The sequence below is a fragment of the Fundulus heteroclitus genome, chromosome 22 (genome assembly GCF_011125445.2).
Source record: "Fundulus heteroclitus isolate FHET01 chromosome 22, MU-UCD_Fhet_4.1, whole genome shotgun sequence".
Taxonomy (NCBI): Eukaryota; Metazoa; Chordata; class Actinopteri; order Cyprinodontiformes; family Fundulidae; genus Fundulus; species Fundulus heteroclitus.
Genome location: NC_046382.1, coordinates 15,125,569 through 15,141,012, shown reverse-complemented (window position 1 = coordinate 15,141,012; position 15,444 = coordinate 15,125,569). Strand labels below are relative to the sequence as shown.

General features: G+C 40.9%; 1 protein-coding gene across 1 annotated transcript; it reads right to left on the bottom strand.

Moving 5' to 3' along the window:
• Nucleotides 1-1,165: 1,165 nt before the first annotated feature.
• egln1a (egl-9 family hypoxia-inducible factor 1a) lies at nt 1,166-14,967 on the bottom strand. The gene is made up of 4 exons (XM_036126041.1): nt 14,702-14,967; nt 3,404-3,540; nt 3,253-3,320; nt 1,166-3,169 (listed from the first exon to the last, which is right to left on the bottom strand). Exons 1-4 carry the CDS (start codon nt 14,816-14,818, stop codon nt 3,114-3,116), a joined length of 378 nt encoding a protein of 125 aa, XP_035981934.1. The 5' UTR covers nt 14,819-14,967; the 3' UTR covers nt 1,166-3,113.
• Between the last annotated feature and the right edge of the window lie 477 nt (nt 14,968-15,444).

The window sequence follows — 15,444 nt, the reverse complement described above, 5'->3', positions numbered from 1 at the left end:
GCAGGATGTTCCGGAAACCACCACAGAGCAGAGGAAACACATCTGCAACCGACGCATTCCTGCCGATCCACAAAAAAACAGCATTTACCGTAACGTGCTGCATACGGTTGCGGAAAAAGGGCAGAAAGTTAAACACAGAGCGGATTGTTAGTCCTTCACTACGTCAAAGGTCTAAAATCCTAATCTATAAAAAAAAGGTAAAACCTCTTTAGTTTTTATTAAATCAGGCAGTTTTTTTTCCTAGACTACCTCCTAGCATTCGCAACATTTCCAACATAAACATACGCGTCACCCAACTGGTCTTCATGAGACGAGGCATGGGCAGGTTTGCTGGCATCACGGTACGCGCCGAGATTTTTCAAAAGCTGAGGTTTCAAAAAAATAATAATGTGATGAAAATATCCTTTTGGGGAGATGCGAGACAGAAAGTAGAAGAGAGACCTGAGTTTTAGAGTAATGCAGTACCGCCCCTCCCCCACCCGTTGCTGGCCAGCAGTATGCAGAAACACGGAGCGAGCAGCGCTTTCTGCAGCTCTCTGGGGCCACAGGGTAACTAATGGTCACCGCCGACCCGCTTGTTGCTGAGCACTGCTGGTCAGCCGGCTGAAAACATCGTAGTGGACTTTTTGTGTTTACGATAAAGACAATTTCAGCTTTTTGCACCACCCATTACTGCTATTAAAGGTAACACATTTTAAAAATTACATACCAGGCCAGCCAGGAGAGCAACGCCTGCTAAGTAGTCGACCGGAGCAGATAGCCTGACTAACTAACAAGCTAACAGCTAACCTCACTCTTAAAACAAAAAAACAGAACAGCAAAAAGGTGAATTATCAGATTTTACTTTCATGCTTTTACTGCATACTTATTTTTGCATGTTTTTATTATGATTCTGATCCTTTTTTTTTTTTAACTTTTGATTAGCGTTTATCTTTTTTTCCAACTGTGTGCAGCTTTCTGGTTTCTCTGAAATTTTCTGTGCAGCACTTTGAAAGTGCTTCATAAAGGTTATTTATTACCAAATTTAGCAGGTCTCTGACACAAAATGACAATTTCATAGCTATGCGTTACATCTGTAATTTCCAGGAGCAGCAAGGACAATTGTTGCTGTTCTGTTTTAAATAAAAATAACTAACATATGTTATAGACAGCTGCAATAAAAATAATAGCAGTCCAACGTCCCTGACCAGATCATACCCTGGTTTTAGCAGCGCTTACACTTCTACCTGGTGAAATACTTTACAAGAGCAGATCGGCAACATAAGACCAACAGATCCAACAGTGGTGGCATGAACACTGCTGGTTCTGTGACTGAACCCTTAATTGAAAGGGTTCTCTGTTTAAAGTAACGGCTGTGAGGATTTCCATCACTGAGGACAAGGCGTCATGCAGGTGGTCCTCATTTAGGGACGACTGCAGCAAATGTTGCTTCAAAACATGAAGGGAACAGAGAACTAGTATTTGAATGGATCAAAGAATCACAAAAAAAGGGAAAAACTGCATCCACTAAATCAGTTTCAGAAGGATCTGGTTACCTGCGAGCGCTAGAGCAGGCAGACTCATTGGCAAGAAGCCCCCGCAGAGTCCCATTGTTGGAAAAAATGATGTGGGCTGCAGAGAATCGGGTTAGTCTATAAACTGACGACAGCAGGAGAAGCACGGCGGCTCAGACATCATGGTGTGGGGATGCAACTAACGATGCATCATAACTATTTACAGCACACCTGTCTGAACACAAACACACACACACAGAAAAAGACCTTCAGTCACGTAGCCTTGAACTGAAGAGTAAATGCCCTAGAAATGGGTGTTTGAACAAGACAAACGTAAACGAGCAGCATTTCGGTTCCAGACCTAAAAGGTTAACGTGTTTTCAGCTCAAATTCTCCAGACCGTAACCTGAGAGAAAAGCTTTTGCAGTGAGTGACAGATGAGCTTTTTGTTTGGAGGCAAAACCAAAAGAAACGCAGCGAAATCGAGCTCCGTGCAACACAGACGGGAAGCAGTTCTCAGAACTAAATATTAGTCCGGCTGAATCTTCAAGCATCTTCGCTTCTTAGAGTAACTGGGTCTGCAAAGGAAACTGCAGACTGTTGTTTTTCTTCTTACACTTGCCTGCAGGAAAATAAACATGGCGCTTTTATTTTGAAAAACAACTGTATTTGCTTTTCTTTCTTTTTTTTGTTGCAGATGCAGCGGTACGGTGGCATTGTTTAGTGGACTCTATCGCACCGCGTGACTAACGCCGGCCCATGCCTAGCCTGAGACCTGAAGGGATCCGATCAGCAGCAACTTATCATTCATCCTCAGGTTCGAAAGAGGAAAAAAAAAAAAAAAAACAGCAACAAAAACAAACATTGGCACAAACATGAAGGTGCTGTACACAAAATAAGTGTCCTGCAGAGGGCGCACTGCACTTTGCATTAAAAAAAAACAACAGATCAAAGCGAGCCAGGCTGCATCCCACTCAGAGATAATGTTTATGTAAGTCTCTGCTCAACATTCTGCTGATTCAAAACAGTTCATGTTACCGAGCGCGACAGAAAAACAAGGCCATTAAAACATGGATCCGGGAAGCTGCAGCATTAGGAACTGGGACTGAGACCAAAGCAGAGCTGGGTTGTCTCTGAGTCCAGGTCGTTCCTGAAACTTCCTGGATCCTTACATGCACGGAGTAGCTTATTCTATGATGCGAGCAAAAAAATAACCTGAAAAGCAAAACACTGTACCTTTAAGGAATCAACTTGGGAAAACAAAATATGAGGATCAGATTTTTTTTTCTTCTTTAGCCAGCTCAGCTGTACTGTAGATGCATTCTCTATTAATAAGAGGGAAAAAAAAAAAAAAAGAAGCATACAATCCCTTTTAGTACAATGTTATGACATTCATTGTCCTCTGGCTTGTCCAGATTTACCGTAAATGAACAGAGAGTAGTGTGTAGCTGATTTCCGTCCTCTTATTTCGTCTTTGTAAATGAAGACCTTTTAACCCACTTAAGCAAAACTCAGTTGTGCTCCTATGTAAAACACACACACAGGCGCGCTCTATAGGCCACTTTCTTAGGACAGAGCACTTAATGGATGTTGGCGCGGGACGCCGCCGCCGCCGTCCCACTAGCTGGGCTCGGAGGATTTGTTGAGTTCGACTTTTACTCCCTTTTCTCCTGCGCCTGCACACAGAGGAAACGCCAGAGGTCAGCGCCGCGGAGGGCAAACAGCAGCGAGAGATGGAAAGTGCTCCGTCGGGTCCTACCTGTTAAGTACTTTTCTTTAGCTCTGGCTCGCTCGTCTGCGTCGAAATACCACACCGTGATGGCATACCTGCGGGGATAGAAGCACAGGAGGTGAGCGGCGGCCAGGCGACGCCGCTCCACGGCTGAGGACGCGCGGGCTTCGATGCTGACCTTGTGGAGAAAGCGGGCTGGACCTCGTGAGGGTTTCGTCTGTCTGACCAGAAGAGCAGCAGGCGGTCGAATTTTGGCTCTATGTCGGCGAACTGGGCCTTTCCTTCAGGGAAGATTCGAAGCAGGCCACCGTGTTCCTGGGAGGGCAGAGGAAGAGCTGGTTAGATCGGGACGAGGCGACGGCAAAGAGATCTCTGACCACACAGCGGCGAGAAGGCGAAGGAGACTCTGAACCATCAAGGTTCATTCCTATCAATAACTCAAAAAAAAGGTCCTACAGATTTTAATTACACAGAATGATACATTTCAAGCTGCTAATTTTCTGATTATGGTCAATGCTACTGCAAACCTCTCAGAAAATTAGAACACCACAGAATAGTGAAAGCTTATTAGTAAACCGTCAGCGTGTAGTAGTACTGTAGATTATACGTCAGAGCTGAACGAATTTTTCTTAATATTGCCATTTAATGCAACCTCCCCCCCCCCCCCCCAGTTTAATTTATCATGTCTTTTTAGACATATACAAACAAATCAATTTGTTTCCAGGCTGTGCAGATTAGGTGCTAAAAGAGCCACAGCATCTAAACTCAGAGCAGAAATGATTGCGTTCTGCCTACAATATATTTCAACCAAAATTGCAATTTTGACTTTTCTCTGCATTAACCACAAGCAACAAAAATGGCCTCTAAATAAAGATGTTTGTAAACAAGGACTAATTAAAACAAGAACTTTTAATGTTTCTATTAATCAGAATATTATTCAAAGGAACAGATTTTAATTGATTTGGACATCAATCCTTGTTGGACATAAAGTGTAACCAACAAGCAAGTCTATGTATTAAACTGATTGACCAGTACTTAATGCTATGTATTATTATTATAAGTAATAAAATGAGATTATCTCACTGCTGCAACTGTCTTCCCTTCCATGTGGAGGCAAACTAACTTTAAACATTTTACCAACACCTAAAGGACGCGTCTGATTCACTAATTGTTACATAGCCAAAAATGGCTGACCTCTGCGATTTGGAAATTGCGTTGTTTTTTTTGTTTTTTTTTTAAAATCGCGATTAGATTGAGAATGCGATTAATTGTTCAGCCCTAGTATACGTAGTCAATTACTGCATCGACGCAGCGCGGCAAGGAGGGGATCAGCCTGCAGATCAGCTGAGGTGTTTAAAGCCTCAGCTTTATGGCTACACTGCAAAAACGGAACTAAAAATAAGTAAAATGTTCTTAAAATAAGTGTATTTTTCCTTGATTTGAGCAGGTAAATAAGATGATCTGCCAATAGAATACGATTTTTGCACTTAAAATAGGAAGAATTCATCTCCATCATCTTATTTCAAGTGCATTATATCTAATTATCTTATTTTAGGGGTAAAAATACTCATTCCATTGGCAAATAATCTTATTTACCTGCTCAAATCTAGGACAAAAACACTAATTTTAAGAACATTTTACTTTTTTCTAGATCCGTTTTTGCAGTGTAAAACTTTACTTCTAATTAAACAGCTTGATTTTACTTCTCTTTTTTAGCAACAAATACAGTTTGTAATAAAGTAAAATAAAAAGCTCCAAAAAAATAAGTACAAAGCATCACGTTTTCTGCTTTTTTTGTCATGTAAAATACACTCAGCCGATACACTGAGACTACGGCAGTCATGGCAGCTGAGGTGGGTCATTTGTACGTTGATTTAAAATCCAACCTGCTGATAGACGACCTGCGCTGCGATTTCTGTCCTAATCTGGGTTTAATTTTGTAGTCGCCCAACCTTTACAGAATACAGTATTCCTTAGAGGAAGCCAGCCGCCATACAGGTGTGCCGGGAAGTCTAGACAAGCCCGGCACACACTGTTACCGTAAATCCTCAGCTGGAAAAACAACCACATCTGGGTCCAGATAAGGTATCGTTTGGGTCTGTGTCCAGACAGCAGTCCATGTGGAGACCTCTGCTTTATGGGCTTTAGTTCAGGCCGCTGTCCAGTGATACCACGGTCACTGAAGCAGGGATAAATGAGCTTAACTGAAAAAGCAACTTGGATGATGTGCCTTTCATGACGCACTGTGTCCTTCCACTCAACTTTCCATTAAAACGTGTGGATAAAGTTGACGTACCGACTCCAGCCGCGGTTCCCCTTGTGTGAATCTCAGAGGTGTCAAGTAACGAAGTACAAATACTTTGTTACTGTACTTAAGTACACTTTTTAGGTATCTATACTTTACTCCATTACTTATTTTTCTTCCTACTTCTTACTTCTACTCATTACATTTTCACACAAGTATCTGTACTTTCTATTCCTGACATTTTTAAAACAAACGTTACTCTTGGCTTCAGTTTAAAATGTATAATTATTTATTTCACGCAATGTGCGCCATCCAATGCAGATCATTGGCGCCATCCACACCTAGTGACCAAAGGGTATAGTTTACCTTAGGTATTTGATGGAACTCACACATTTATGTTCTGGCAGTTCTGCAGTCTTGAATACTATCTCTGTTTTGAATTGAATTCCTATAAAGTTTGAGAGAGAACATGCTCCTTGAGTGACTTTGTCTTTGACTAATGGGTTAATGATTATGTTGTGTCTTGGGCCGCATGTACAACTAATCAGTGTTTAAATTAAGCTTTCAATTCATATAGTGGCATTTTTTTTTTTACAGGTTACTTTATACTTTTATACTTTAAGTAGTTTTTAAAGCACATACTTTTTTACTTTTACTTGAGTAAAGAGGTCAAGTTGATACTTCAACTTTTACCAGAGTGTATTTAAACTACAGTATCTATACTTCTACTTAAGTAACAAATGTGTGTACTTTTGACACCACTGGTGAATCTCTATGAAACTCTTGATTGGGCTTTAAATTAAAAGACTTCAGTTATGCCCGTTCATCTTTTTCTACCATTAAGCTTCCCATTAACAGGCTTGCATACGGCACTGTGAACAGGCTGGATCTTTAGCAAAGAACTTTTGGGGCTTACGGGAGGCAGTCAGCAGTCTCCCTACAATCATGTAGGTCATAATATGAACAGTTTATTTTTTTTAAATTGGTTTTATGCTGTAATATGATTTTCAGAAGAAACAGAATTTTGGAGTTTTCATTTGCTGTCGGCCAAAATCATCTAAATTAACAATTAAAAGGATATTTTTTTAATCAATCTCTGGATATAATGAATTGACTAAATGGATTCCACTTATAGTGAATTACTGAAATTAACTTTGCCAACAATGTTATTTATCAACGTGTGCCTTGAAAAAGGTTATAAAAAGGACACAATGGTCGACCATCATGCGGCCCTTCTCTTTACATCGGATCAAAGAGGAGCGAGAACGTTTAAGGCCGAGCGCCGTCCGACCCAGAGGGCCAGGAGAAACGCTCAGGATAGGAAGCAGCAGCAGGGGACGGCTTTCCTGTGGAGGGATAGGAAGAATAACCCACAGGAAAACTGCTCCGGCTGGATAAAGGACCTGGAGTGAAAAAGCAGATTGCTGCAAGCCTGTTGCCTAAATTCTCACTTTGCTGATATGATAGGACCCTCTGTGTTCACACGCAAACCCTCAGTGCTGAAAAGGTTCACGCCCTTAAGTGGCCCTGTAATGTTATTCCCATTTGAAGCATGTTGAATAGGGGGAATACCGGTGGTGTGACTTCAGTGAATTAATCAAGACACCGGACTCTCAACAGGGTCAAAAAAAAAAAAAAAAAAAAAAAAGACAGATGGCCAAGGGTTTTAATGGCTGACCTGTACATAATGTCTGATGGAGTGAAGGCCACGACTTCATGGCCTCCATGGTGCTGAGCTGCTGCGAGGGTCAACATGTGCAAACATCTGACAGATGCGACAGCTTTCTAAAAAAGGTATTGCTTTTTGTTCCCTACGGAAACACATTTCCTAACTTAATGCTCGGGGGGGTCAGATAAAAACCTGAGATGGAGGGCGATAGTGACACCGTCTGTCAGAAGAGTAAAAAACCTGCCAAAGCCCGACACCCTCATGACATGTGAGATAACCCCGCACAAGAGGAAGTCACGTGCCGTCGCTGCAGAAACCAGTAGAGCCGTTTATCTTTGGTATCAAGGTTTACAGTAAATCAGGGCTCGTTCGGAAAAATAGGACCTTTATTTCCAGCTCAACTGGCGGTTAATCATGTGCACTTAAACGTGTGCAGAACTTAACATGTTTTACATGGATTTTGTGGGATAGTCCACCCATAAAGTAGTACATCGTACAGTTTAACATCTTGTACAAATATTTTCTGGAACTGCAGACTGCATTCCTATTCAGTCACCTTTACGCTGACACCCCTGAATAAAAACCCAGTGGAAAGAATAAGTAAATGGGACAGCGATTATAGATGGACGCAGCAAACCTGGCATTAATGGACGATTGTAAAGTAGAAAGCCACTGTTGACAGGAAGTCATAAGACGTGTTTACAGTTGGGCACGAGCCATGTAGGGGACACAAACACGTGGAGGTGTTCTTGTTAGAAGAGATTGAAAGCGAACTTCTTGAAACCACAGAAAATTCGCTGAATGTCACAAAACTGACACTGCACAACACTCTGAACACACCATCCCCACTGTGAAACATGGTGGTGGCAGCATCATGCAGAGGGAAACGTGATCAGTGTTGGGTATGTTACTTTAAAAATGTAATATGTTACAAGTTACTTTGTTTAAAATGTAATTGTAGTGTAACTTTCGATTACTTTTAAAAAGTAATGTAACTAATCACTTTTGATTACTTTTTGATTACTTTAAGGTTTTAATGAGTATTGACCCTTGGTTAACATTTAATTTTTGACAACTGAATGTGAACCTTAAAAAAGCGGAATTGGGAATTGACACTTGTATGACTATTCCTGTATATCCATCAGTAGTTAAAGGACAAGAGTCAGCAAATGCAAATTCTGCCCTGTAAAACAATGACAGCACAATTGTTGCTGTATGATCTGAAGCCCCATTTGGAGCTTTTAAACAGGCTTTGAAAAACTTTGATAATTTGCTGCTGTAATATTATAGATTTTTTTTAATAAAAAGCTAACAGATGTGCATAATCAAAAATAACAAATACAATTATAGAGCATTCAGTATTGTAAGAAAGCCCACACTGTTATATAAATACATTATTGTATGAGTTAAGTTCTGTTCCGTTTTCTGCCTTTTTCGTTGTAAAACTGAAATGTCCCATGTTCATGAATGCACCATAGCTTTCCGACGCTCACGAACGCAACACTGTGAACGCTGAGCTGTGTAGACGCACGTTTGATTTTCCGCTTAAGACAAAGTTTTGCAGTCTCACAACACACGTCGGCTCTCACGGTTTATTGTTGTGTGTGAATAACAAGAGGTGGCTGTCAACAAGCTTGAAGGCTGTCATTTTTGATGCGCTGCTTGAGCTGAAATAAAACCGTGAAACGTCCGCTCGCTTGCTGTTCTTTCAGAAGGCTCCACCAGCACAGGATGGATCATCAGAGTGATAGAGACAAGGAGCCGTAGCGGGAAATGGCGATACAGGGCGCGAAGCAATAAAAATATCATTACATATTTCGCAAAGGTTTTTCTTTATATATTTAAAAAAATTTAACTAAATATGTAATTCTTAATATTTTCGGAACTGTAACTGAATTACATATTTTCTCATTGTAACTGTAACGAATTACAGTTACTCTTTCTTGTAATTAAATTACGTAACGTCGTTACATGTAATCTGTTACTCCCCAACACTGAACGTGATCATGCATGACTGGAAGATGGATGGAACAGAATGCTGAATAATCCTGGAAGAAAAACCATTAGAGGCTGAAAAAGACTAGAGGCCTAAGTGGAGGTTCCCCTTCCAGCAGGACAACGACCCGAAACATCCAGCTGGAGCCACACCAGAAAGGTTCAAACCAAAGCATGTTCATGTATTAAAGTGGCCCAGTCAAAGTCCACAACTAAAACCAATTGAAAATATTTGGTGAGAAAACTGATGCTGACAGACGCTCTTAATCCAAATCCACTGATCTTTTAACAACTTTCCAAGAAGAATAGGGAAGAGTGAAAACTTGTGGGAATGTGTGCAGCGCCAGGAACTACAGGGTGTAGATCATTTAGCAAGATATTGTTTCTAATACATTAGAAGGAACTCTAGTGCTCTCTATTGTTTTTTTAAATAATATGTTCTAGGGCTGAGAATTGAATCAAATTTTAAGAATCAATTTGGCCCAAGATTCAGAACAGATTGTTTTTTTTTCCGATCTCAAATTGGATTGCTGGCACTAAAAACTTATTTTTTTTCGCTGTTACCTGAATTACATGACTATGTTGTTATACAACATATTGATACTAGTATGATATAAACATTCAACAGCAAATTAATAAAGTAATGGTAGTAATGGTAGAGTCTGCAATTTTTCCAGGAGTTTCCCCAAGCCCCTTTTTGAATAAAGGGGCTTCTACCTGCTCTGAAAAGTTGTGAAATGGGTGAAAAAAATAAATAGATAAATCTCCCCAATCCTCTCGTCATATTTTTTTCTACTGAGGCTTTCCTCTTCTTCTTATAAATTGTACACAGTTTGCTTTGTGAGACTCGGCCATGTTCAAAGTATACAGTGAGAGCAGCAGAGCTACAATGAAGGTCTGACACCAAAGCTAACAACTAACCTAACTGCTAAGCTAGTACTAAAGCTAACCGCTAAGCTAACCAGATACATAAACACTAGAAATGCGCTTGAGCAGCCAGCAAGCAGAAGCTAACAAGGAACGTGCCACACTGGTGTTACCATAAGGTGATACCCCAGAAATCAAAAGTGAAGGCAGGAACAAAAAACTCTATAATCAATCCCTGCCATTCTGTGCGAATGACAGCATTGGTCAGAGTTTTTACAAGCCTGCAGAGTTCAAATAACAGCCTCGTTTTCTTAATTTATAATGGATTTACTACCGTCAGGATGGAAACACCGTTTCACCCAGTATAACAAAAAGTGTTTCTAAAGAGGATTACCAACTATAGCTTTAATGGCGGCTGTAAGGACCAAACCTTCTCCATGAATATTCAGAATTTTTTTTACAAACATGCTGTGGGGCAGAACACCCAAACAGATCCAGGGTAGAAAACAGAGACACCAGAGATATCTAAAGCTGCTATCTGGAAAATATCCTGGTGCATTATTAAAGTATGACATTAAAAAGTCACCCATGGAGTGGAGTGTGAGTCAGAAATGCCGACTCACATTTAAGTTCACAGTGGAAAAAGCATTTTGTTTTTTAATCGACCTTTGGATTATATGACTCGATCTTTAGGAATTAATAAGATTCAGATTTAGAAAATCCCCCCCACCCCCACCTCACACACACACACACACAACCCCAATACATTCCCATCATAATAATTACATTGTTTCGGCTCAAACGGTTCTGGTGGCTGCTTGATTTTCTTCCACCCAAGTCTGACCTCGGATCGGTTTTCCTCTTTTCCCCCCAATTGGGTTTGTTAGTGCTTCATAGAAGTTCACATGTACACAAGGATATACCCAACACAAAACAAATATCCACCCAACTGTTGCAGCATCAATTTTTTTGTAACGAAGCAAAGCCTCTGAACAAACAAGGTCTTGAGTAATAAGAGACCAGATAGCAATTATCCATTTGCCCAACACTGTCCTAGAGCACAGTTCCTTTAAAAGTCAGGGGATGATGCACGGACCTGACAGGTATCATGCAACGCCCGGATTTAGTCAACACAACCCACATTGGACGCGGTTCCACTGGCCCGCCCGACTCGCCTCCTCCCCGCTCAGATCATCTTTGCTCTGTTTGTGATTCGACCGGCCTAGAAAGGCCTGGAAGAGTAAAATACTTTTACTTCACCCCGTCTCCCAGCCCTGTTTGCAACAATGACATTTTAAAGAACTCTGTGAGACATGGTAAATCATAAAAATATATATATACATAAGCATAAAAGAAAAAAAATACAACTAATGTTTCTATAATTGTATACACAAGATACACAGAAGCTTGTAAACGTCGGGCCTCGCAGCCGCTGTACAGTAAATGCCAAACCACACCGCTGCTCTCTCTGCCTGTTTTCAAAATTTTAAAATCTGAGATCTTTTGCCTCAGCCATGGTGGGGGCGAGGACAAGTTAATTAAAATAAAAATAAAAGACTTTAAACGCAGAAAAATTATTTTTATTGGTTTGATTATCAGGCTTAATCCCCGGCTGAACCAGGGGAGCGGAGCGAGCTTCAAACGTTTCCCCGGATCGAGCCTCTTTAGAGCGTCCAGAGCTGCCAGAGGAAGCCGCTGCCTTTCAGACACGTACTTAACATTTAAAGCTTTACATTAGATCTTTTGCCTCAGATATGGCAGGACAGAGGACAACAAATTAATAGCTTAAATTTTTTTTAACTGCAGCGATATTATTTTTACTGCTTTGATTACTACCAGGCTGTGGGCTGCTCTGCCAGCGGTGGGAATATTAGGCTTGACCATGTTTGAGCTCCTTTCAGCGGGAAACGTCTGTCAAAGCACCTCGCTGCTCCCCCCGGGTGCTCTGACTCTCAATTCAGAAAGACAGAACAGAACAGGCAGACAGCTGCCACTTTGCACAGTAAAAGGGGATGGATGGCCGCTTCAGAGACAAAACATAACAGCTTTCAATGTGAAATGAGAGAAAGCCTCGATAAACCCATGGATCTGATGCAGCATGTCTGGGTATAGAAAGCTGAAGTGTCCATTTTTCACCTTTTAGGTGTGGTTTATGGTTTGAAAACCAAGACATTTTGGTTCGACCCACTCTGTTCATTGTTAATATTAATGTGTCGCACTTCAGTTTTGCCTTGTTTGTTTTGAAACCTTCAGATTTCTCCTCGCCCTGTGGCCAATCACTGAAAAAGGGTGGCGTTCACTCAAAACTCCTCTCGAGTCAGCGCGGTTTGGCCTTACTGCTCAAGAGAGCCGGAGGAACCCGGAACTCCTGAAATACTCGAGTGAGCGGAGCCGTGCGGTGCGCAGCCAATACGAGCCAGCGGAACCGGGCCTATTGTAACTGATGCAAGTATGAACAGCAAAGGACGACTACACAAGGAAACCCAGATTTTCGTGGCCAGGTCTGTGGTTAGACAGAGCAAAGGGATAAAGAGCAAACTCTGATAAATACAACTTGCTGGCATCCATTAGCTCTTTCCACAACACCTAATTAGGACCTGCAAACAGGCCACATCATTTGTTTTCCGTTTACAAAAAGGTGCACAGGTCAAAAAGAAAGTCAATGCATCCACGGGGAAATCAATGCAAAATCCACAACCTCAAAGCCAAAACAAAGAGCTAAAGTTGGGTTAAAACAAGCTAGCCTGAACAAAAAGATTAAATAAAGCTCAGAACTGACTTGCAAGCTAACGATAAAAGTAGAGTTTAACTAGCAGTCTGCATCTTCAGGTAATTCCCTTGCTAATCAAGTGGATAAGTCACTGGATCCAAAATCGAAATTTTTGTGCACTGATTTGGGGGTCAGGTTAGTATGTTACATTGCTTATGTAACATAGTTGTATGTGTAAACTATTGCACCCAGGACTAATTAGTTGACAGGTTTCTGTTTTAAACTGCTGAATCAGCAATGTTAAAAAAACGATCTGGATCATAGTCAAACTTTACTGGATGAGACCTTTAATTCCACAAATATGCTAAAATACCTTTAGTCTAGGACACATTTATGACTAAAAGGTTTAACAAAGATATTTTTACTTCTTTTGACACCTTACTGTGATTATAGTGAAGATCAAACACAAAGATTTCAGTTTTAAAGGCCTTTATAGCCAAAAGAATAAAAATCTGAGGAGTAAATATTTGCAGGATCAGTTTCTTTATACTGACTTTAGTGCTAGATGTCATCATCTAGCCTAAATCCTGACTAATGGGGACCCCATGTTTCTGCTATCAGGGTTTGGATGAGATCCCAATTTTTGCTTCAACAAGTATCGGTATTCAACGTCACTTTAATCTTCTTCCTTTACGCTGGAAATTACTCAGATGGTCAACAAAACTGTGCCTTTATTGTTTAAAGGAGTTGCTCCTGAGGATGCTTTGGCATCACTCTTCATACATGTAGGTGTTCTAGGACAGAGCAGAGTTAGCCAGCTCTCTTGCATAAGAAGCAAACTCCACTCACTGATTGTATCAATGTTTCCTGTTGCAGTAAGAGTCTGCTGTGTTTTTGTTTTTGACAGAATCCATAGCGACATTTGTCAACCTGGCTGGACGCAGCCAGGTTGACAACTGCAAAAATTTTGCAGTTGTGGCCACCTTGAAGCTCTTCTTTACAGTTTTTTCGAGTCATAATCAAATCTTTTAGGCGTTTTATTCTTAGCAGTACTTTTTCTCTGGCTCAGTGGGAGGATTAGCCATCTTCCAATCTGAAAGCTGACGGTTAGATTCCAACTTCTTCCTGCAACAACTGGATGTGCCTATGGGCCTCAAGTTGCCTACTGATCTGTGTATTGTTGTACGACTATGTCCACGTTTATGGAGGGCGACTGGGTGGTGTAAAGTGCTTTGAGTGGCCAGTATGACCACAAAAGTGACTAATAAATTCAGTAGATTTGCATTTCTTTTGGTGATAATTGCTGACACAGATGGACAATGATTTCATGACCCTTTTAGTAATCAGTCTGATAAAAAGCCTTATGGAGGGATAGACTTAGACCTAGACTGAAATCAGGTTAGCTGCCCAATTTGGGCTGAAGCAAAATTACAGTCAAAATCTTTTTTTAAATAAAGTTTTTGAGATGATAAACGTTTTAAACAATTAATTAATAGACTTTGTTATAATGCTAAAAACAATGAAACCCTTTGGGTACACAGCTGTAGGATGATTGTGATTAAATCTGGATGCAGGTGCAGAGATTATTTTTTAAAGAAAAAATTTTCTTGTAGGCATACTAGTCATGTTCAAAGCTCAAAATTATTCCTGCTGGTTTAGTTCCTCTGTCTGTCAGGCAGTAAATGTCATTTCCTGCTGAAAGATAATCGTGCAGGCTGCTCCGGGGAAGTGTGCGCTTCTCTCGGTCTTGACTGGACGAGGCAGATTAGCCAAATCTCTGCATTTTAAGAGAATTACAGACGGTTGCTGCGGTCATACAGCAGGCATCACAGTATAACCAGAACAATTGACTCTAGGAGGGTGTGGATATATATACACAGGAAAGCAGAACCGAGGATGACAGACTAACAAAAAGCCTGTCAACGAAATAAATGAAAGATACAAAAAACAAAACTCAAATAAGTTGCTTTCTCAGTCGTCACTCCCATACCTTGGCGTTCCAATCTCTATTAAGGTAATATATGCACGTGACACAACGCCCATCGCCGTTGGGGTTGTCCACATGGCGCACATAACCTGTTCCGTTCCCAGGGTAACAGGCCACCATTGCCTGAAGAGAGAGGGAGACATGGAAAAATGTGATTAGTGCAAACAGACACGGTGAAACGAGCACAGTTCTACTGGCACTAACCGTCAACGTTAATGGACATAAAGGTGGAAAATCAAGACAAAAAACGTATCCGAGTGTGAGTAAAAGTCAAGTTTAAACTGTGACTGCACAAAATAAACCTAGTTTTTTTTTTTTTTACCCCTTTTGCCTCACCTGAACCAAGATGAAGAAAGCACAGGCCCCAAACACCCTGGCGGCTGCACCGTAATAACCCTTTGAAAGGCATGAAAAGCTAAACCAGAAATATTGCGCTGCATGATGACTTCCCTTTGCCCTTTCCTGCTGTAATAAGACTTCCACCATCAGCTTGGAAGTTGGCAGTGAAAGCCATGAGCTCTGGTATACTGAATGTTGGCACTCGTGCCGTACAAAAATAGTCCTCAGGAAAAAGAAATCCACAAGTGGAAACTCTAACCATCCTGGACTAAAATACACATTTCTTTATGCAGTTTTAAACTGTGCAAAAGAACTATGCAACATTTCAATATTTAAGGGGTCGAAACAGCAACGATGGCTGCATAAGGAATTAAGTCCCAAAAAACTGAATATGTTGTCAAGAGTGT

What these genes read in the sequence shown, in the direction of transcription:
- egln1a (XM_036126041.1), bottom strand. Translation starts at nt 14,818, where the DNA reads ATGGTGGCCTGTTACCCTGGGAACGGAACAGGTTATGTGCGCCATGTG. An exon ending in ATAGAGATTGGAACGCCAAG is followed by an intron (nt 3,541 to 14,701) that starts GTATGGGAGTGA and finishes CTGCCCTCCCAG; the next exon opens with GAACACGGTGGCCTGCTTCG. An exon ending in CAGCCCGCTTTCTCCACAAG is followed by an intron (nt 3,321 to 3,403) that starts GTCAGCATCGAA and finishes CTATCCCCGCAG; the next exon opens with GTATGCCATCACGGTGTGGT.